We start from the raw sequence: 23,189 nt of genomic DNA on the forward strand, positions 1-23,189 counted from the left end.
TTTCTTTCCTGAGCTTTCACTTTGGTCTCTTTCACTGTTATTCTCTTGTGAGAGAAATTGCTTTCTGGGTTTAACCACCAACTAAAAAAAATTATCTGATAAAAATATTATTTCTACTAACAATAAGTCTGTAGGTACTGAGTTAACCTTTCAATAAATTTGAAACTGCACAATAGGTTTGGGTCAGGACTCTGCTTTGTTTCACATATCTATGGAGTTTCTGAGCTACTGAGATCCCTAAAGTTTTTTTATTGGATCATCAAACCATAGCCCAGAGCTGTGCACAGACATTTCTCCCTAGATCCAACAGAGCCAGGAGTCCTCATTCCTGTGTGCTGCTGGTATCTAGCATTGCATACACACAGGCATACACAGTTTGCCAGTTCATCTGCTTGTGGCTTCCATGTAAAAATGGTGGGCTGAACAGTGCCCAGGCCTTTCCTAAGCTGTATGCATTTCATGAACTGGGCAAGGAAGGCATTTGGATGGTTGGCCCAGGTGTCAGTTTGAGAGAGGCAGCAAACTCCGGTATGAGCAGTCCAGAAAGAGTTGGGGAATATCCAAAGCAAGGGAGGAGAAGTGTTTGGGCGGGAGACCACATTCTATGCCAACCCAAAGTTATGTGCAACTCTGTAGCATCTGTGTTTATTTTTCCCCTGCTTACTGGATGTTGTTTTATAAAAATGAAGTTAGAATTAACTTCAATAATTAGGAGAAAGCTTGTCTGCTTTTGTTGTCACATTCAAAGTTTCCTTTTCTCCTTTGTCTAAAAGTTTAGTTGAAATATAGGCAATCTTCTGGAGGCTCTTATGTTTTTATTTTTGCCATACCTGTGCAGCCACACTTCCTTGTTATATCTCTCACCTTAATTCTGTCCTTCCTACCTGCTTGTTCTCCTCCACAGGAATAGGACTACAAAAGGCATATCTTTGTGTCATTTGTGTTTGCAAGGTTTAAATACCCTCTGAACATCAGGTTCCTCAACATGAATGTTTAGTCTCTTAATATTTCTTACTTGGCCTGGGGACACTCCAGTTATTATTGTAATATTATTATTACTACTGAAAATAAAATATCATGCAAATTAATATCAGCTCTATTCAGCTCCACTCTGTGTGGGAGAGCTTTGTGTAGCTAACATCCCTTTAGGGAGTTTATATTAGATTGATGAGAGAACAGTGAATTACTTCTTGTCTGGTTTATAATATGCTGATCATGAAAAATTCTGGCCAAGATGATCTAGTGTTTTTAGTACTGCGAGCGAACTCTGGAGTTTGTTAAGAAGGTATTCTTATCTGTCCTGCTAGAGGAAAGTAAAACTATTTTAAAAAGACAAAAATAAAAAAATGTGTAAAGCTTGCACTGCTCATCTATTTTGCTTGAGACCCTGTCAGGCTCTTTCTATTGCTAGGAGAGGGTTGCCCTCAAAGTATCAGTTCTTTCTTTCTGCCAAAATGCTAAATCCATACAGTTTCAATATCCTTGTTGATATTATTAGTATTATTCTCATTTGGGACTTTGAATACTTGTGGTCTAGACCTTCAACTGATATAAATTCATTGTTGATACCAGTGGGAGGAATGACTGACATTCTGCCAAGAATTTGCAGGTTAGTTTTTCGTTCTTATATGTTCATTGACCTGCTCTGGGAGAGATTCTGTTGCTATAGCTCAGGACAAAATTTTCTTTTTCTCTTAAATTCTTCTATTTCTTGGGAGATACAGCCCCCATACACTGTACATTCAGTCACTCATGTACCCCTTGAGCTGGGATAGGCCTCACTGAAACCTTTGGTTTCTCACAACAGAAACCTCTTGTGTCATCGGCTCAAGCTGTTCATGGGTGACGTCCACAGACAGTTTTGGAAAGCCAGACTGGGTGTTATCTTCCATTGGTGTCCTGGCATCCCAGGAGAGGCAGCAGATGCTTCTGGAAAACAGTTCCTCCCATGGAGATGTTGAAGGTAGGCAGAGCTACAGTTCCCCTTGAATGGATCCTGGCTGCAGCAGGAGTCAGCAGGCTGAGGGCTCAGGCCCATGTCACTGGAAGTGCCACCATGTGCTGCCTCTGGTGCAAGGCTCCCAAAGGCACAGTCAGTGCCCAAGAGTCAATGAGAAATTACCTTGTAATGCATGTGTGCTGCCTCGGTTGTGTATGAATGTACCCTCTAAGGAGCCAGCCCCTTTATACACTTATTTCCTGTCTCCCCATTTTGGGATAAGCTGCTTTTATTTATAGGGTCTGCATTTTTCTTTGGAAATTCAATCCTATACAAGCCAGTGCTGGCTTCACTTGTCTGCTGTCTGACTGGCAAAGTCTTTGCCTTTTGGTCTGTTGGACATGTCTTCAAGCTTTTTTTGGTTTCATTTTCCTCATATTATGTCTCTTCCATCCATGCTGTGTGTCTCTTGTTTTGTTCTGGGTTTTTTTTTTCTCTTCACAGGGGCCATTTTCCTCCTGAACACCAGTAGACTTCCAGATAGATGTGAGTTCAGCCTGCAAAGCCCCATCCTGCCTGGGAGCTTGGATTCTTGCTTGCTGGAGCTGTCCATAGGTTCACAGGATGCTGTTCCTCTTCTCCAGAGATTCACAGTTGAAATCAAATATGCAGAGACAAACAAAAACACAGTACCTTCTCTGAGAGCTGGCCATGAGGAGAATGCTGGGTAAGACAATCAATTTTCAACTGTTGAGCCTTTGAATTGCAAGGCAGAGTTCCTTCAGGCTGCTGTTTATCAGTGTCTTTTGCCTTTTTGAGATCATTACTGCTATTACAGCAGAAAATAAAGGTATGACTTTCAGGACTAGAGCACACAGCCTCTTGACAGGATGCCTGTAATAGACACAGGTTTTGTGTGTCCCCTTTGCAAAGGTCACACTAGCTTAGGTCTTACTCTGCTTCTCTCACATTTGGAAGGGTGAAGTGTGATTAATTTTTTCACTGATTCTAGGACAGCAGCTATAAAATGCATTCAGTCCAAAAACTGCCTTGGTAACATGACTGGTATCTCTACGGATTCAGTGGATCCTACCAATGCTACAAGGGTCCCAATTATCATTTTGAGGTGGGGTTAATTTTAGTTCTTTATTTATTTCCTCCCTTCTAGTAGGTTCAGGAGTATCCACTTCTGCTCCAATTGTAGAGTTCAGGGAGGGAAAAAACTGAGGTAAGAAGAGGTGAAGGAAAACAAAAGAAAGTGTAACAACCACAGATCTTGTCCTGTATTCCCTTTGATGTGCCAATGTTTTACTTTATCCCTGTGTGTACCAGAATGCAGTAAGGAAGAGAAATGGGTAAAGGGAACAAATCACAACGGAAAAGAAAGAGAAAAGTCGACATCTCATCTAATTTTTCCATTTTCCATGTGCTTGTTTTTCCTTTGCTGCAGTCCAACTTGTAAGAACCTGGGTCAGACACATAACAGAGTTTTTTATTTCCATCACCTGACTGACTCTCAGGGAGAACTTAAGCAAGAGATCCCAGCTCTTGTTTTCTTTGAATTCTTTGGCACTCCCCAGGCTGCCATGGAGATCTGTAGCGAAGAGTCCCCGTCAGCCAAAGATAGCAGAGTTTGACTAAAAAACCTTTTTTTTCCCCCCAGATCTCTCTCTCCCTCTTTCTCTCTCATTTTCAGCTGTTGCTCAGTTCCTTCCTGGCTATTCCTTTCCCATCTTCTTGCCAATTTCACTGGGAATGTGTTGTGTTTTCTGGAATTAATTTCCAATATCCTTTTTTTACTTACTCAAAGCTGCCCTTGCTGCTTTTTGAATATTTGACAGGCCTCTGCAGCTGCAGCTCCATTCCACAATGTAAACTCATAAAATACCCTTTTGCTACACCTTACTGGTCAGACCAGGCTTTGCTGGTAATCACTGCAGCATCTCTGGAACAGATCATAGATGTTGTTTAGCAGCTTATTTGAGCACTGAAAAACAATTCTATGTGAAGTCAAGATTATCATCTCTCTAAAAGTGATGGCATTTAGATTTATTAGAAAGATTTTATTTAGATTTATTGGAAGTTGGCACAGACACCGGTATTACTTTTTCTTACTGAATGAAATGAAGCACTGGTAAGTTCAGAGAATTTACTCTTAAGATTTTAAAAAGGGGAGGAGACCAAGTCCTGTTCGAAATCAAGATAGAAAGGAGGATAGAATAGAGATAAAACAAAGTTAGGAACTATCAAATACCCTTCCTTTCCTCCCTCATTACCGGGGAACTTTAAAATCTTGGTACAATTAAAAAAACCTGACCATGTAGGCAGAACAGAATTTATTTCTAACACAGTGATTGACTTACTTCTTGCTAGGCAGGTAGCCTGAAATGAGTATTCTCTCTATGATTAAGATTTTAACAACATGACGTGTTAAGGAGAGATTACCCTGAAGGGTTCCCACCTTACAGGGACTTTCCAAAGGGCGTAGGAGTTCTACAAGCTTTTCTGTCTTAACCAAACCCTGCTGCACAATTTAGAGCAGAACACGGGGGCACAAGGAGCAGATGACCTTGAGATAGATGTCTATGTGTAGTACCTAGTGTAACCAGTGAAAATTACTACCAAGGGTTTGCCTTCAGATCAGAATAGAAACCTGGACATAGAAAAAAAGTCTAGGCGGCACTTTTTTCAGATAATCAGACACACCAGGAAATCCTGCTTCAGTCCCTTTTGTCACCTCTCAATTCCATGACCAGACTATACTTCATCATAAACTCCAGCTGCACCAGATACTTCAGTGAATTCTCTTTCTGGACCTAGAAATATTCTCCTGATGGTGTTTTCTCCTTCAGGATCCATCAGCTACACAGTTCCCAAAAGCTTAGATATATGTCACATGTAAGAGAAAGTTTCCTGTTCACCTCACCAACTAGTAGGACTTATAATTAAATTGGTAGTACTGAAGCTTTTTCGCACATAAGCCTTAATGAAAGAAGAAGAAGCAGATAGACTTTTGGTACCATGTTCTCTGAACAAGTAGGGCAAGGTCACAAAGTCATGTTGTTTATTTTTAAATACCACACCTATAGATCATGGGTGTTCTGAGCTATTACTGTTAGAAGGAGAACTGCTGAGGGAGTGAGGTGTTTGAGATTCTATGTATTTACAAAAAATATATAACATTTAATTTCTCATTATATCAGTAAAGCTCAAACATCAGGACCCTGTAGCCTTGCTTGCAAGGCCAAGCCTTCTTTGTCTGGCACCTAACTCAGAAAACTATTTTCACTTCCTCAGGGTTATGGTTATGGTGCTTATTCAGGTCACATCTAATATATGTTTTCTATTTTTTTAAAAAAACTTTTTTTTCTTAAATGCTTTTACTATTTTGCTTATCCCACCTTTTCATCTTTACCACACAGACCCAGAATCAGCCACAGTTGAAAATTCTTGAGTCCTGTGTGGTTTTGAGTGTTTTCACATGCTTGTGTTTGTTGTGGACCACAATTATTTCAGTGTTCTTAGCCAAAACTGTTTCAGTAAGAAGCTAGTTTCTTTCAACTCTAAGTACTCACACTTCATTTAAAATAAAAAAGCATCATTTGGGGCAGGGATGATATTTTCACTTTCTGTAGTCAATAAGCTTAGCTAGTTTTGTTCTGTTTTCATTCTGGAATGACCACGGTAGTCTCAGTAGATCAGAAAACAAAGTTCATGGCCATGTGCACACATGGGTTTTCAGTTAGCCAACCTCACAAAACTGTTTTGTGTTTTCTGGATTGCTTAGTTTTTTGTGTCTTCCCCCTTTTTCTTGAAGGGATGGTGATAAAATGCTCCACCATCTTCTGAGACACTTAAAAAAATTTGCTGTCTTTGACACTTCTACTAATGTGGTTGTTTTTTTCCACAAAAGTTATTTAACTTCTCCTACTGTATGGATGACAAGGGAGTAGCCTGGTAAGTCTTCTCAGATAATGTCTAAATGTGTGCTGACAACAATGAGCAGGACTCTTTTGATTAAAAAATGTATCTAGAAGGGTGGGTCTGTCCAGCTGCTATACACGACTATGAATTTTGAACACCAAGCTGGGAGTATGATTCAGTTAGTGCCTCTTGTGCCTCTCTTGAACTTGCACCCAAAAACATACTGTGTCAAAGAATAACCCCCTAAGAGTTTGGTGAAGGCTGGAGTGGTAGGCATGTGTTTTGCACTCTCTATTTCCTTTTAAGTCCAGTGGTTAGCACTGGATGTATGTGAGGACATGTAGAAAACAACTTCCTGTGTGTATAAAAGTAAAGTACAACATCTAATCTTTATATTCACTGATTGAGTCTAGAAGCATCTAGCATACAGAGCTTTGTGCAAAAACCCATGCAGTGGGACCCCCTAATTTAGAAAATATTTCAGCTTTCATGTTCTGCTTTATTGCATTTTTCAGTCCTAATGAAGAAATGGTTATTCTTTACATAAAATATTTCCTAAAATTATTCATCAATTACCTTTGTTGGATATTAAAAAATCACATCATAGAAAGGATTGGTAGGAAGAGGGTGGAAAACATCTGTTCAGCAGAGAAGATTGAGAGGCTAATGAAAACCCAAAGTAAACCCTACAAAAGAAGATTTGGAATTAAATTTTTCAGGGTGAATCTTGAATTTTCTTGCATTAAGCATTAGATAGCTTGCAGCACTAAACTTTCTATCCATGCAAATTTCTCCAAATTATATCAGACCCTAATAGTTCTTCCATGCATACAGATGAATTTTAACATCTCTTTTTAGGAGAAGAGTAATACTGCCTCAATACTTAAGATCTAGTTTGACATAAAATCAATAGTGAAGTTATTGCCAAGTCTGGTTTATCTGGAAGCCTGCTGCAATGATCCATCTTCTGCTGGATCAACACTGGGCTTCGTTCCTGATTCCATTAAGAAAATTACATTGGCTCTGACGAGCTTCCGTTTCAATGGTGGGACCAAGCAAAGAGGTGTAATTATTTACAGTGTTAGAAATCTTGCTGCAGTTGGATCTAGTGGGGGAGGCTTTCTCTGAAGGGGAATACCTTGATGATGAAGAGACTTTATATACAAAAGCACTCTATGTAATGCAAAGCCACTTGTCATTTTTGCACCCTTTGAATGCTAGACAGCTTCTTCTGGCATGTTATAAATGGAGAAAATTTCAGTAGCAGAGATAGTTCAGAACTGGGATGTTTTGTGGGAACTTAGCAGCTCTTCTGAGCCAGAGCACTAATTCACAGAAGTAGTGGTTTAAGATGGTGGCCTTGTTCTTCCACCAGATACCACAGCTCTCCCAGCAAAGATGGCAGAATGGGCAATCTGTCTTCCTAAGTCATGGCATTTCAGAGCTTGGTTGATTGACTTAGATGGCTAGTTTTATTTTGATGTACAAGTCTATAAACAGCGAGTTCCAAAGTGTCTGGCTCATAAAGCATATAGTATTAAGGTGTAGCAGCTGAAATAGTCATTGTTTTCAGCTGTGGGGCTCTTCAGTTGCTACTGCTAAATGTACCACTGGCTGTGAATCAGAGGCTGTGTGCCACAGGTTCTGCACTCAGTGCTGTGTTAACACTGGCAATACTGTGGTGTCTCAGCTGGAGTGGGGGTTGTAACTTGGTAGAGGTACTAGAACTGTGCCTTATAGCTAAATTTGAAAGATTGTCCTTACCTTTATTGGCTTATTGCACCAATTTGATTATGGCTTGTTCATACTTGTGGTCAACAGGATGCAATGGAGTGATGAACAAAGCTGTGTCATGTAGCAGAAGTGACTCAGTTCTGGGTCAGTGCTGGATGGTCTTGGATGTTGTCCCACAGTGTGGCAGGGGGAATATTTATAAGAATATTTATGAGATATATTTATAGGTGCTGGATGTTCCTGAAGCTGCACTGCAATACAAATTGAAAGCAAAGCAGTTTTCTTCCATGTTGGGAAGTAGAGATTGTGCTGTTGCAATTCAGGGCTGTACCTTTCTGAAGATGAATTAAATTATAATGAGCTATTGAATATATTATGATGGGACAGGAAATAGAGGAAATAGGGTCATCTTCATGTAAGAAGAGCTCAGTTTCATATGAGTTCAGAATACCTGTGGGTATTTATGTGTGTGTACAATTGTGAAGTGAGAGGTGGGTGGATGCCATAGAAGGGATAGTAAAAAATTGTCCAGACAAAATTATATAATTATGAAGGGAAAATGCAAGAGAGGGTGATAAAAAATTAAAGTTGCTCTGGATTTTTTGCAAGTGACAAATACAGTTCTGTGATTTTTATACTGAGTCCAGAAGAGATGTGCTTATACTCTAGTGTTGCCTTCTAAGGTGTTTCTGGTGCAGGACTAAGGCTACATGACCACTTCAAGGCAGCTGAAGGCATTTCCTACATGAAAAAATAATCCTAGGAGCAGAGCTGATCAACATGTCTTAACACTGTGGCCTGGCCTTCTTATTACTCCATTGGCAACCACTTCGGTCACTTGTCCAGAGTAACATCAGCAATGTGTAGGATGTGGGTAAAATTATCTCTGTCTGATACTATTTTCAGAAAAAGAACTTAGAGCAAGGATTCCTTTCTCACCAGCCTTGCTCCAATCTATTTACAAAATAATAACACATATATTTAACTGTGCTTTGCTGTCTTGCTAACATAAGATATAGGAACATATTTGGAAACAAAAATAAAGTAAAAAATATTTTTAAGAATTCTGCTATAGTTTTTAAATGATACCTGAATACCCTGACTTCCATCAGACTTAATTTGAGTGAGGTACTTCAAAAAGCCCCTTTTGGTATCTCTCTCTAGCTTGTGATGTCTGACAACCATCTCTAAAATTAGGGTACGGGGATCATTTGTTTTTCTCCAAACTGCCACAACTGCTGCACAACTGAGAAACCTTTGCAGTCTAGATTTGCAGGTTATGGCATTTGGTCTGTAGTGAAATGTAAATGGCACAAGTAACCTGCATTTCCTGGAACAGCACTTCTCTTCTATCCCTTGCTTTATGGGTGCACTGTGGTTTGCTAAGGTGGAAAATCAGACAGGCAACACACAGAGGTTTTCATTCAACACCTAAAGGTTTTCATTCTTGACACAACCAAGAAACATTCAGGGTCAGACATTTGCTTCCAGAACACACAATGTCAGTGTTGGCTTGAGGAGATCCAGAGTCTTGTGCAGCTGCTTGGTTGATCTGTACTTTAAAGAGCAAACAGAACACAAACATACGTGAAAAGCACATATTGGGGTAGTGTGTCACCAAAATTGGTGATAATTTAGGATCCGTTTAAGAATCATTGGGAATGGTTGGATCTCTTCATCATTGGCAATAGGCTCTGCAGCAAAGATAACCTTACATGAGCTTGCTAGGCTGAACATCACTTGTTTTACATTAACACCCATTTTTTATCTTGCTATTTGCATTCATTGATCCATATCCCACATGGATACTATTACTTCTCTTTGGTACAGTGCAGAATCATTATGCTGGAGACTCCATGGAATCTGATGTGCTGTGTGTATGTCTGATAACATTCTGTTGTCCTCTAGGATGAAATGGAAACACCTGGTGGCCCAGATTGGGCGAATAGAAAGACCTTTCAAAATCACCCTGGTGTATTCAAACTGTGGAGCACAGGAGGTTGGAGTACTGGCAGTGGGCTCCTTGCAACTCAGGAACTGCTTTCATGGTATGCTGCAACACAGACAGGTTTGGAATAACGAAACACATTCTCACCAAAATGGGGGACAGGATAGGATTTAGAAGAAAGATGAGTAACTCAGAATTATAGAACTAATTCTAGTGATCCTCTCTGCTTTTGAGCTTTCTTTGCTTTGTTTGATCTTTATATGGGAAAAAACCAAAAACAACTGGACTTATGCTGAATCCGAAAACAAGGATGAAAAAGTCTTTATCTAGATTATTTTAGCATTTAGTATTTTTCTCTCTTAAATAATCAAGAAGAGTCTACCTTGTGTAACCAAAGCCTTTTCCATACTTGGGCTTTATCTAACAAATCTATGAAGAAAAGAAACAGTTATCTGCCCCTGATGGGATCTGTTTGTTACTGCTAGGCTGAGAATTTCTATCTAAAATGAAAATAATCGGAATGTAATTATTTTCTTTAATGTCCTTAGTGTTCAGCTAAGACCTCAGTTTTACCTGGAGCTTACAGTTTTGTTCTGAATGTCATGCAAATGATCCTCAGCGGCAGTGCAGAACCTAGCTAATGTCATTTAGGCTTCTTGGAAGTGCAGGAGTCTGTCAGCACAGGCAGTCTTAGGCTGGGGACATAATCATCTTCAGTTCCTGAATTTCATGAATTAATATAATGTTGTTGTTTCCATTTTGCAGACTCTGTAGAAATTGCCTGGAATGTAATGTAAAAAGAAAACACTATTGTGAGCATGGGTTTGATCATATTAGATCTTTAATTCTAGTCATTATTCTTTTAATTTAACATGCTATATTTTTAATGTAATTTTTTTGACAGTCCTAGAGTTTTGAGGGGATGCATACAGCCTGCAGCACTGTGCTCTCAGGCTCTAAATAACCTGGTGCGTGTATCTGGCACAAAACAGTGTCGTGAAAAATTATTATTTCAGAGTGTGTACCTGGATTGCTGCAGAGGTGTTCTTTTCTCTTTCTCCTGCAATTGGTTCCCTAACTTTTGCATTTTTTCCAGAGTAGTAGCGGTCCCAATGTAACTTCTGTGCAGAGCTCTTCTAAAGGGCAGCATGTCCATAACAGGCCTGGGCACAGGCCTGCATCCACAGGACAGGCTGGGTGCATTGAGAGTTATGCTTTTGGGAAACATCAGACTTAAAAATCATGTTCAGCCTGGTTGATGGGTACCTGTGAAGTCAGTCTAATGCTCCCAGACTAGAACTGACTAGACTAGTTAGGGTGCATGTATAAAATTTGTGTACAGCAAGCCAGCTTGCTGGGGAAGCAGCTTCTTCATGGGCTGGATGCCACAGCTGGAAGCTGGCACAGAAATGAGTCAACAGCCCAAGTGCTGGTTAAACTTGAGCTTCAACAGGGCATAGAAATGTATCTGGAGACAAGTGGGTGTCCCTGCCTCCAGCAGCAGGGTGCCATGCAGCATGTCACAGCTGCCTGGCAGGTGCACAGTCATGTGCGCAGAACTGAGGAGCGCATCACAGTAGGAAACTGCTAGGCCCTTCATTAAAAAAACCTAAAAAATATCTAAAGATAGAACAAACACAGCAAAAGCAGTACATCAGAAAGAGGAGGGCAAAAAATTTGGTCCAGGAATCTCACGCTGGATAGAAACCTACATGAAAATAGCAGAGATTTATCGTACGAAGGGCAAGGTCCTACATGTGAAAACTAGTACACACAAAGGGTCATACACATTCTGTCAACTCATCTCTAGATTTAGTTCTCTTTTATTTCCCCATTAGATAAAGAAAATCAAGACCTTTTTGTATATGACAAAGGCTCAACCTTCCCCTGCTTTCATGGAGGCTGTGTCAGCCACCTACAGATCTGTGAGTTCATCAGTGATTGCCCTACCAAAGAGGAAGGAGTGAGGTGTGGTGAGTATGTGGCATGACATTTCATGGGAACCTTCATTCCATTAGAAGAAATAATTTAGAATGCAAAATAAGTTAAATTGATTCCATCTTTAGATTAATTCAGTATTTCACCTCCTGAATTAATTTGTCCCATTGACATTAATTGGATACCAACATTCTCTTTGAAAATTCACCCTATAAAGAACAAAATGGATTTCTTTTTTAAAATTGGTTTGGTTTCTTAGGTATTGGTGGTAAGGAGCTCAATGACCTTCCCTTCACAGTTACTGCTATTTCAGAGAAAGGCAAAATTTTATTTACATGTCTGCAGGTGGGTGAAAATTTCCTTCTGGACCCAAGATCTAAGCCTTCCCTTCAGGGAAAGGTATTAATCATCTTTCTACTCTTAGTTACCTACAGTGTCATTAATCTGTTCTGCCAAGATCCCAGTTCAGGATTTCTTGCACACCAGGACAGAAAAATCCACTAACAGTGTATGAGCTGCTAAGAAGTAATTTTAGCTTTAGCAAATACAGTGGTGATTTAAAATAATCTGTTGATTTTCCTTCCTTTAAGTGGACACAAAACTTTGTGATGCCTGCAATTTCATATGTAGCAAGACCTTTGCCAAATTTGTGGCTGTGATTTGCCATTCCTGAGGTTACAGGGGCTGCAGTTTTGCCCAGAATTTAGAGTACGACAGCACAAAAAAGTCTCAAATGTTTACAGAGGCAAAGCGTTGGCTTTCTAACGGTGACTCTGGAAATAAACAAATGAGACCTATTTTGATAGTGTAGCATATGTTGGATAACTTGGACAACAATGGATTTTAAATTTTGTTTTTGTTTGTGTTCTTCCATAATCAAGTTGCTCTTGTTTTCCTACTTTTTCTTGTTCTCAATTGTAGACAGTCTCCCAGAGGGTTCACATTGCTCATTTGAAGAAGGTCTGTGTGGCTGGACACTGAATGCAACTGCAGCATCTCCTTGGTCTATTCGGGGCTTTTCCAAAATGATTCAAGAGGACTCATTTATAGGGTCTACTTTGCAAGCCACTGGTGGTAGGTTCTTCATTGTTCTCTCTCCCACTCTCTGCATGCATGTACACAATAGCCTTGAACTTAAGTTTATTTAAATTGGTTTAAAAATTTTGGCATCATTGCCAAATGAACTTCAGCATCAGTATTATGTGTAACAACTTCAAATGTAGCTAAAATTAACTTTTGAACATGACTCAAAACTTTATAATAAACAAGTTCTGCAAAAAAGTTAACTCAAAACTCTCAGAGATAAGGATTCTCCTTCACCTTTAAAACATTGTATAAAGCATATTCTTCCCTCCTCCTTCCTGTTATGAGCTGTGCAGTTGCAGAGCACCTCAGCAGCAAAATGATAACTGCTGCATCACAAGGTAAAAACTGCCCGACAGAACTGCAGAACTGTCAACTTGCTAAATAAGAAGGGGGGAGGCCAGACCCTCAACTGTTCAGGCTGAAAATCAGAAGTGTTAGCACATACGAGTCTTGCCTCACAGTTCCCTGCCAAAATGAAGGGTTTCCATACAAGTATCCTGTTTGTCTCCTGAGAGCTTATGTAATCTCTGCCTGGAAACAAAGACTGCAAACAAACTCTTCCAGCCCAGTGTTTTACTCAGCAAGAGTCATTGATGCTAATGGTGTAGGAATTAGGAGTGTAGATTGGTGTGCACCTCTGTATGGGAAGACCTTGAGTGGTCTCTGAAGTTTATCCACTCACATTCCAATAGGGGGTTTGGGATGATGGCTTTTGTGCTGCTGAAATCTACCAGAGTGTTTACTACAACCTCACCAACACACCTACATATGCTTACATACCTAGAGAAACATTAATGTTAAATTGTTTCAAGTGATTACACAAAAAATCAAGAGATCATTTCGTCTTTTTCACTTTTGTGTTGACAGGACACTTCCTCTACCTGCGAGCAGACAGCACTCAGACAAGTGGTATGGCTAAAGCTTACAGTACCAGCTTGCCAGCCAGTCTTGCCACTGAAGACTACCAGGTGTGTCACTCTAAGCACCTCTGTGGAGTAAATCATCAGGCTGTACCTGACTGTACCACATAGGAAGAGTTACTGAGAGGTAACTCTGAGAGGTGCCAACAGCTAAATTGTATGGGGCAGCCAGTGTTTGCAGAAAAGGGAGCTGTCTGGCTGGGCCATTCAGTCTTTTAGTATATCTGCTGCTGAGATTTTTCTTCATAAATTCTGCAATACTTGTGCAGGAGTTAATAAACTTGATAGTTTCACTGAGAACAGGAGTGTGAAGTTAGAATGCATTGGATTTTCCAGAAATAGATGAATATAATAAACTTCTGATCATATTTTTCAGGAATTTCATAAGGTTAATGCAACCTGGCCTTGATAAAATCACACAACTTGCCTTGCAGCTCTGAGATGCTGGAATTGAAAGTATTAATTAATATTGTAATCACAACATTTAGGAAAATTAAGTTGCAAGTTTGAGCTGGAGTCCAGTCTTGCTAGGGGAAAAAGAGAAACTTTGATGCCTCCTAATTAGAGCTGGGAAAATAAATACAGTGCTGATGCCAAAAATGTAACTTTGGCATTTATATTTATTTATAAATCCAGGTAAAATATGCTGGGTACAACATAAACAACAAAATAAAATGTCATTGGAGATAGGTTTACAAAACCAGGAGAGGAGAAGCAGTAGCTGTTGGATATTGTGCAGAAGCCACAGGAGATTTGGATCCATTCTTTCCTCCACTGGCAAGGATTTGAGGCCACATTGAAGGATCAAGGAACATCTGTGGTTGTTCTTTGCAGAACACGTGTGTGTTCCCTTTCCTGCTGGTACCGGAGCTCTCTCTAACATTAAGAACAGCTGAATGTTCACAGCAGAGGTAGAAATGACAACTTTCTCTTGCTCTGTAGCAAACTGGAAGTGGTTGCTTCAAAGAAAGAGGAACAAGTCCTGCTTCAAAACATTCTTTGGCCTGCTGATTTTGCTGTTCACTTGTCTTAGGGGTGCTACAATTCACGTGGTGCCTATAAATTGGAGCAGGTAGATGGACTGAGGTTTCCTGCCTCTAGAGATAGTCCTTGTTTTAAAGGTACTCAGGGTAGGACAGCTCTCCCCTCAGAGAAGGCAGTAACAAGGAAACCAGTCCTCTCACGCAGATGGTGTGAGAGGCTGTAGATATTGTCATCCGTGGTTGAAGAACAGCTGCCCAACAGGAGTGTCTGTTCGGGTCTTCCCTGAGAGAATTCTGTGCTAGTAACGGTGCTGAGTCAAATACAGTCAATGAGTGGGGGCTTAGTGATTTCTGTCATTAAAGAGTTTGACCCAGACTCGGAGGTTTGGTGTCTCAAATTCCCAGGGAGGGGAGAAGTGACTACCTTTCCCTTTTGTCACATTACCATTCTTTTCCTCCTCTTCTTCTGTTACAGATTCAATTTTCAGTGCATGTTTTTGGAAACTACAATGGTACAGTCTCCTTCTCTCTCAGGGAAGAGATAAAGGGAGCTCCAATCACCTTGCCAATGTGGGAAAGGGCAGGGAGCTGGAGCGACCACTGGTTCCTCATCACCTTACCGATGCCAGTGCTTCAGAACCGGTAAGAGCTCCACTGTCAGCAGCCCGGGTTATCCCTATAGATTTAGTAAATTGTTCCTATCTTTGTTGTGAAGTGTCACTTTCATTCCTGCCTTCTTTCAGAGCTGTTTTTAAGTGACTCTGCTTGCTCAGGAAGTATTCTGCCATAAGTGCATATCTTTGTGCACATGCACAGCTTAGCTCAACACAAGCCCACACCATGTGACTGCACTTCTGTGCAGCCTGAAACAGTACTTAGGTTTTGGGAACAGCAAGCATTCGTACTAAAAACCTTTTAGCAATCTGAGCAAGCCAGTGTACTTACAGGGGCAAAGTGCTCCCAGCAGAGAAACAGCTGCATTAGAATAGCTGCACTTCATACTCCCACAGTAGAAAACACTCACATGAGTCAAAGGGATGGTAATCCCACAATTCAGCCAATAGAGCTGTCCAGTTTAGGATCTATGTCAGTGTAGCCTGGGCAGCTGGAAATCCTTCATTGCCACATTACTGATGCAATGATTTCAGAAAAAGACTGTTGCCCAAATGAGCTTTACACTAAAGTTTTCATGGGTTTAAATGTAGAAATGCAGTGCAACATTGGTTTTCAGATGAAGTGAAATATTGAAGATTTAAAGAATTTCAATGCAATCAAATTTAATTCAGGTATTTCTTCTCCCTTATTTAGTGCCACTCAATCTCAAGCCATGTAGCTGGTGTTGGTAGCTGTTTTTTTTTTTTTTTTGCATATTCCTGAGAAAGGCCTGTTTCACATGAGACTTAAGGAAAAAAAACCCCTCCAAAGTTATACAGTGAATATTGTAAATGTTGCTCTACCCTCTTTCTGGTTTAATTTCCTGATTACTACCTTTGGTGTCAGTATTATCACGTGTTCACCATGCACACATTTGCCATGAATGATTCCTTTAGGGTAGGATTGGTCTGTCTGCTAGCACTGCGTTTAAAATTCTTGTCTGACACAATCTGAAGCCCTGTGGATTAGTATCTGTTAGTTATGAATATGTAAAGTATGGCCAATATGTAAAGAATTAGTGCAGAATATCTCATTTCTCTGGGCGCTCTACTGTGGACCTGTCTGCAGCAGAGACCAAGGGGCTCTTCAGAGCCATTTAAGACCTTCTGCCTCCTTGATATACAGTCCCTTATGCTTGTTCCTTCAAGCCTCCAATTTCTGTATTGGCCCTTAATTCCAAAGCAAAATGGATCTTATGTGGCAGAAGGGAATGGACAGCAAGACATTTTTTTTGAGCACTAGCCAGGATGGCATGAAAAACAAATTGATATTCAAATGTTCAAATACGGTAAAGTTTGAAAAAGTTGAGCACTTAGGCAAAATGAAAGATGTAGTTAGGTTATGCATGCATTAATTATTACAGTCTGTTTCAAGTAGCTCTGTCTTGTTTTACTTCATGTAACCTTTCTGCATGACATTTTCAAATTTAAAACTGAGTAGCATAACAGCAATGATCACAGTGAGTAAGAATGGGACTGTTCAGTCCAGAAGGAAAATCTGTACCAGCTGTGATAGCCAGGTAAATGGCAGAAGTAATAAGTTGCCATTTGCTACATTGATCAGTAACAGACACAGAACAAGCACACACTGAGTTGAAGGTGCTGAAGCTATTTCCCTAAGGGAGGAAACCCTGGTCTTTGTGCTCCTAGGACATGGTCTCCATCCCAGTCCTCTTGTCTTGCTGTTTCCATGCTCTATTCCTGTCCTGTTTTATCTGCTACTGTGGGCACTTGTTGCCTTTCTTCCTTGTTTTCATATACTTGGTCTCTCTTTCTTTTGCTTCAGCCTCCCATTTGGGAAACCATTTTATCTATCTCATGCCTCTGGTTGTAATTTCCTTTCTGAAATCCTCCCTGCTTCTTGTTTCCATCTCTCTTCTAGCAGCTGCTGTCTCTGTGTGTTGTTTAGTTTTGTTTGGTTGGTTTTTTTTAAATTAAGAAGTCTGAATCCCTTCCCTGCACTTCCCTTCTCCTCCTAGCTATCTCTTGTGTGCTGTCATTTCAATGCTCCCTACAGTAAAGGTTTATTCCCAGTACTCCTGTTTGATTGGCTATTTAATTCTCTCTGTAGATCTTGGGCCCAAATCCCCTGCACACCAAGTCTAAGCCCCTCTGCTGTAAAATTCCCTCCTGCAGTGAGCTCCCAGCCTCTCTCCAGGATAACACCTTGTTAATGCTGGATTCAGTTTAGGCAGCTTTTTTTTTTTCTTCTGTTTGGCCAAAATCAGCAACAGAAAGAAAGGCTGGGGAAGAAAATGTTTATCCATTAATTTGGAAGGGTAGTTCTCACCTCATGTAGCTGAAGCAGGACTGACATGGATCATAATAGCACTGCATGGAAAGTACCATTTTGCCTGAGACTTTCAGATATCCAGGGAAGAGGAAACTGCAGGATTAAAAAAATACCAGGCATGGAAATGTCAGAGATTTAAAAATTTCAAAGATATTTTCTTAAAATTTTAATTGATTCTCATTCATGTGAAAAAAACCCACCTCAGGCCTGCCATGTGACTCTCTTCCTCCCAAATTTCAGATCCCACTTCCAATACCTAGTAGCACAGAGTGCTTAAAAAGTTACCAACATTTTTGAGCATGGTCAGAATCATGAATCCCTGCATTGCCTCATCCTCAACACTCAGAAAATGTTTTGACTGCTAGAAAAGCCATACCAAGTCACCCAAAATAGAAAAGTTCAGTCTAAGTGACTTTAATGTTAATGAAATTGAAAACAATTGTGAACATAGGTGTGTGATAAACATTGCTGGACAATTTTACTACAGTTTGGTATATAACTTCATGAATGACTATTCTGTGTATTTATGGATGTTGTCAGCTTTCCTTGGTAATGCAAGCTCTAGCAATGCTGTGCTTGGGTTAATTTTTAGTGCAGATTTTGAGCTGGGATGCTGTTTTTCTGTATCCCAAATCTTTGGGAAACTCCTGTTCTTCTCTTGCTATAGGAAAGTGCTGTACTTTTCCCTGGTTCCTTAAGGGGATGGTAGGCAGTAGTAAAGTGGGCAAGAAGGGGACAGACCACACAGGGGGAAGAGTAGGCATGAATTGAGATATAACAAGTTGCAGGCCATGAGCTGCTTCATGGGGCCAGAAGTAGAGAAACCTCAGCAAAAAGAACAAGAAGGACACAAAGGCTCGATTTAGGTAGTTTTAAGCAACAACTTCATCCAATAAATTTATTTCTTAGGAGAGAAGGAAGACACAGTTTGCTGATCAGCCTCCCAACTAGGCATCTTGCTACTTTGAAAAAAATGCTTCTAGTGATTGGCTGGCAAGTTCACTTACTTGTTTCACACACACAAGGAGAAATAATGCTACCAGAAGAAAACCAAACAGGCAGAAGACCAGACAACAGGGAGCTGGAGAACATAAATTGTTGGGGTCAGCAAAAAGAGATCAATGAATAGGATATCTGGAAACCCCTCAGGCTAAGACAGACTGAGTTCAAAAGACAAATTCCTCACCATTTTCTGAAGTTAAGAGGAAGGGGAGGCATACAGAGCCTAGAGGTTATGAAATGTCAATTCTCATGCACTGGGGATGGGGAGGGGCTGTCATTCCTCAAGGTCCCCCTTGTACTGTTCTGCTCCTGCTTGTGGAGCAGAAACCTACCTTGTAGTGCAGTGCCAGGGACCCTTGTCTGCTCTATCTACACGGACCAGACACAGCAGACTGACCTGACCAAGGGTATAATGCCATATGAGTGCTGTAAGTAAGGGGTAGGATGTGGTGCTGTGCCCATGCCTGTGGGTCCTGCAAGTGCCCTGGTTCTGGGGTCAGGGTGCTCTGATTCTCTTCCATCAGACAAATTGGGGAATTATTGTCATTTGTCAGTGGACTTATATACAAGGTTTGAAAATGCTCTTGCTAAGCCTACTGTTGAAGAGGAGGGTTTCTGTAGGAAGGGGATCTAATGAAAAATTCCTCCTCTAACACCACAGATAAAAGGTCATTCAAGAGACCCTTGATTTGCATTTGCTGCACTTACTCTGAGTGCTCAGATCCTGAAGGTGTGGATGCTTTCATTTAAGCACAAGGGGTCATTCTTGAGTTGGTGTAAAAGCAGTTTATCCCTAAAGATTTTTGTGCAGCCATGCAACTAACTGTGGATATCAACCAACATTTGGTTGGTGGGTGGAATGCACACACATATTTTACTGCCACTAATTTGGGACAAGTGTGTTTCTAGGCTGAATGATTAATGTGTTAGGCAGGTCAGTGCTTGATCTCTCATAAATCATCATTGAGCTTTACCAGAGACAGCAATAGAGGTCTTGCCCATATGCTTTTAATAAGCTCTAAATGGACTGGACATCAGACATCTGTTTATTATTGAAATGTAATGAAAATTCAGCTCTATCCATTAGAAGGAGATCCTTCAGCTCATTTTCTTTCTTCCTTGTGAATTCAGAAGGTAGCAATACACATGGACATGACTGAGCTCCTAGATAAGGAACACCCGGTCATAGTGGAAAGAGATGAGACAGCCCAGGGAGTTAAATCTTCAAGGAATTATGGCTGAAATTTATAATGTCCTACCCTTCTGAAATAAACTCATATCACCTTCTGAGTTACACTGGCTGAGGAACAGGTCCAAGACATTTGGATATTCTGCTCAGTGTTTACTCTGTCTCTTTGGGGGTGGAAAGAAGGAGATATTTTTTCCCTCAGTCTGACTCTCTGACTGTTTCTGGTAATGAATACGGATGGTTGTTTGTGTATAAAAATTAGTGGGGGCCAGTTGCTTGTACGTATGTGCGGATAGGGCTCTCATTCTTGTTCCCCATGAAATGTGAAATTGTATGAATGTTGTGGCACTTACAAGGGGTTTATATGTGTCTAAGACTTAGAGCAAGCCCTTTTGGCTGCTCAGCTGGACTTGTCTGGAGGAAAAATTCTAAACAGCAATGATGTTTTTTCCATCATAAAGGAACATTGTATTTTTAGGGAGGTTGTTTGTTTGTTTGTTTTGTTTTTCCCTCTCCTTAGTCCTTTGTCAGTCTTCTCTAAAACATCTGTCTTATTGCAAAGGTTTCAACTGGAACTCCTGGCAACCTGGGGCTGGAATTCCCAAGCTGACATTGCTATCGACAATGTTACATTTGGCCTGGACTGCTTCACTGACGGTGAGCCACAAATGTCACAGAATCCCCCAAAAATTTAGGTAGTGTAATCAGCATCCCACAGGTCCAGGACACATGTTCTGTTCTCCCCACAGAGTGTGTGTATGGATCATTTGTGTCAGCTTTGTCAGCACAATGCAATTTTATCTCAGACCTACTGAAGATTGCAAGTAGAGGCAATTTTACTCTGTGTCAGTCTCCCAGTACTCTTTATTTTTTCTCTAAGCTGGGATATTCTGTATCACATAGTTGAGACCTGTCTGTGTGTCTTGGCAAGAAACACTAAACTTATTCCTCAGCCCTAAATGGAGGGATTACATCACACTCTTTTTCCACAGTCCCTGCAGATCTATGCACCCTGGTAATTGATACCTGAAACAAATCTGTTGAAGTCAAAGGCAAAAGTCACCATATTTTTGTGCAGAAAAGGAAGAAAATGAAGGAGTAAATTGACTCTCTGACAATAAAATTTAGGTTACTCCAACAAGTTTGTTTTAGTCTGTAAGGAGGTGCGTTAGCTATCACTGCCAGATATATAACAGCTTTCCTTTGCTTCATTACTGTGAACGTGACTGACAACTATTGCAGAGAAAAATGGAGCCAGTGCTACCCTTTGAAACATGTTAGCAGGAGCTGTAGTGGATTTTCTTAGCAGACAAGGGGAAAGAATTTAGGTACTTGGACTACTTGCAAATATTAGAAACTGCCTTCTTTTGTCCCTGGGGAAAAAAATGCTTGGTTGCAAAGGAACTGGAAGATATGCAACACTTGAATGGTGAATTCTGTTGCAGACAAAATGTGGATTGGTGATACGGTGCCACTCTACGTGTCACCACGCTCAATATGTCAGCATTTAGGGTCATAGCATGTCCCTGCAGTCGCTACCTGTAGCCTAACATAACATGTGGGAAGGCTTATGTCAAAACAGATGTGTTAAAAGCTCATCAACAGAAGCTACTATTTCTTCCCATCTTTTTCTGGTTCAGTGTCCTGTTCTCTGTCCCTTTGTTCTATGGGCACTGAAACCACTCTTCTATAAAATGCTGAGTATGCACAGTTTCACTTGAAATTAAGAGGAAAAGCTGATTCTTTATGGTAATTTCATTTTTTCACTCCAGCTCTTTACAGTCCTCTCTCCCAACCTCCATGCTAACAGCTAGTTTTGGAATCTTGAGAAAGATGGAGTGACTCCAGATGCACTTGGGCCAGCTGATGGGCACCCAGCTGCTGGAGTTTACTGCTGTCAGATAGTCCCTCCAGTTTACCCACAGACATTTTGCTGGGAGTGGTCCAGGTATGCATCCTGTGGCAAACAGGTGGGGTGTAAATGCCTCTGCAGCAATTTTATCAGAGCTTGTCCATTAGACCACCCAGACTACTCCTTATTTTCAATTGGGATGAATTGCACTGATGTCCAGGAGCAACTGGACTTAGCCGATCTGAAGGCACGACCCCGGGATGTGTGAGTCACACAGATGAAACATAGCACAAAGGAAACATTTCTCAGAAGCCTTGCACTTGCCCCTCTTCCTTGAATCCTCTTTGCAATTTGACGTTTTCTCGCCTCTGAGAGCAGCCCCCTTGTATTTGTCTTCTCATTACTTTAATTCAGTTAGGTTACAGAGAAGCCCAGCAGCTCTGCTGTGTTTCCAGTAATGAAATTACTTTTCCCTGGCAGGGACAGGTTTCAGATGTCAGAGACAGAGCCAATTAAAATCCAAGCAGTGAATTCTTTTCATGAGGGCAGCAGGAAGGATGTATGGCAGGAAGGAAGGAAGGATTTGCTGCTTGCTAGGATGTAAATATTATTTTCTTCATCTATTTAAATTTTGTAGTTCAACTCTACAAAATCCAGTGCTGAATGAAAGCACTGTTTCTGTATGCAAGATGGGAAAGAAGGTGAGGTTTTCCACAGACCTTAAAATTGAGAGGAAAGGTTCAGTAAGATTAAAGTGAACAACTGAGTAGTGAGGGCAGCTCAAGAGACATCAATAAGGACAAAACCCAAACAGCCCATTCTTTGGATGGCAGCTCCTGGGTATTGACAGATGTTTTTCCCTGTGGGAATGGTGAGGTGAAACCACATTTTGGCTTATATCATCACCTTGTGTAAGACAGTGTCACAGACTGGATGGCATGTCTGGATCATTGTGAGAACTTCAGGCAGGCAAGCATAAAGATACTTCATAGTTTTAGTGAAACAGTGCTTATATAAGAAGAGGTCTGAATTTTGAGTGTTTTAACATGAAAATGTGGAGTAGCACAGCAAATAGAATACTGATAGTTGAGTTGCCCTTCTCACTGCCTTTACTATTATGTTTTGGTGCTCTAAGCATCTAATTGTTCCAATTAAGATCACAGGTCTGTGGTCTGTCAAACTATACTGCCCTGGCCTAGAAATTTCAGTCTGTGCATCATTTTCGATTTCCCAGAAGATTGCTTTATAAATGGCAAGACTGTCCAAAGAGAGCTTTTGTACAGATTACCTCTACTTCTTGATTTTAGAGTCCCTGATCCAGCAAAATCTGATTTTCAGAAGTATTCCAATCATCATTAGTGAGGTGAGATCTCTGAGGAGACCATTCACACCTTGAGGATCCTGTGAGGCATCTCACTCTGATTAATCTCAGCCACCAGATCTCTATCTCCATTTTCACTACAGTCACAGAGATATTGAAGCAGTGAATGAATGAATTACTTTAGCTCTCTGCTTGCAGAAGATGTCTCTTTCTCCTTTACACTTCCCTCTGTCTCATTTCAGTGGGGAAATCAGTGTTAGCTAAAACCTGGAAAGAGGAAGTCTGTGCTTTTTGCATTTTTTTTATATAGATACACCTTAATATGGATTAATTCTTGTTCCCTTCTGTTCACTCTACAGTCAACATGTTGGCTGTTAGAAGAGGAAGTGGAAACTAAAATAGACTGA

At 40.6% G+C, this 23,189-nt stretch overlaps 1 protein-coding gene across 2 annotated transcripts in view; it reads left to right on the plus strand.

Annotated features, from left to right (window-relative positions):
* Nucleotides 1–23,189, plus strand: part of LTK (leukocyte receptor tyrosine kinase) — a 92,701-nt gene that overhangs the window by 41,474 nt on the left and 28,038 nt on the right. For both annotated transcript variants that reach the window (XM_071427346.1, XM_071427347.1), the window contains 8 exons: nucleotides 1,808–1,963; nucleotides 2,444–2,666; nucleotides 9,506–9,645; nucleotides 11,384–11,518; nucleotides 12,405–12,557; nucleotides 13,437–13,537; nucleotides 14,948–15,114; nucleotides 20,172–20,266. In XM_071427346.1, the coding sequence (XP_071283447.1) occupies nucleotides 1,808–1,963; nucleotides 2,444–2,666; nucleotides 9,506–9,645; nucleotides 11,384–11,518; nucleotides 12,405–12,557; nucleotides 13,437–13,537; nucleotides 14,948–15,114; nucleotides 20,172–20,266 (1,170 nt within the window). The remainder of the gene's footprint in view (nucleotides 1–1,807; nucleotides 1,964–2,443; nucleotides 2,667–9,505; nucleotides 9,646–11,383; nucleotides 11,519–12,404; nucleotides 12,558–13,436; nucleotides 13,538–14,947; nucleotides 15,115–20,171; nucleotides 20,267–23,189) is intronic.

This window comes from Agelaius tricolor, unplaced genomic scaffold (assembly GCF_023055355.1).
Source record: "Agelaius tricolor isolate 1412-34295 unplaced genomic scaffold, bAgeTri1.0.p SCAF_5, whole genome shotgun sequence".
Classification (NCBI taxonomy): Eukaryota; Metazoa; Chordata; class Aves; order Passeriformes; family Icteridae; genus Agelaius; species Agelaius tricolor.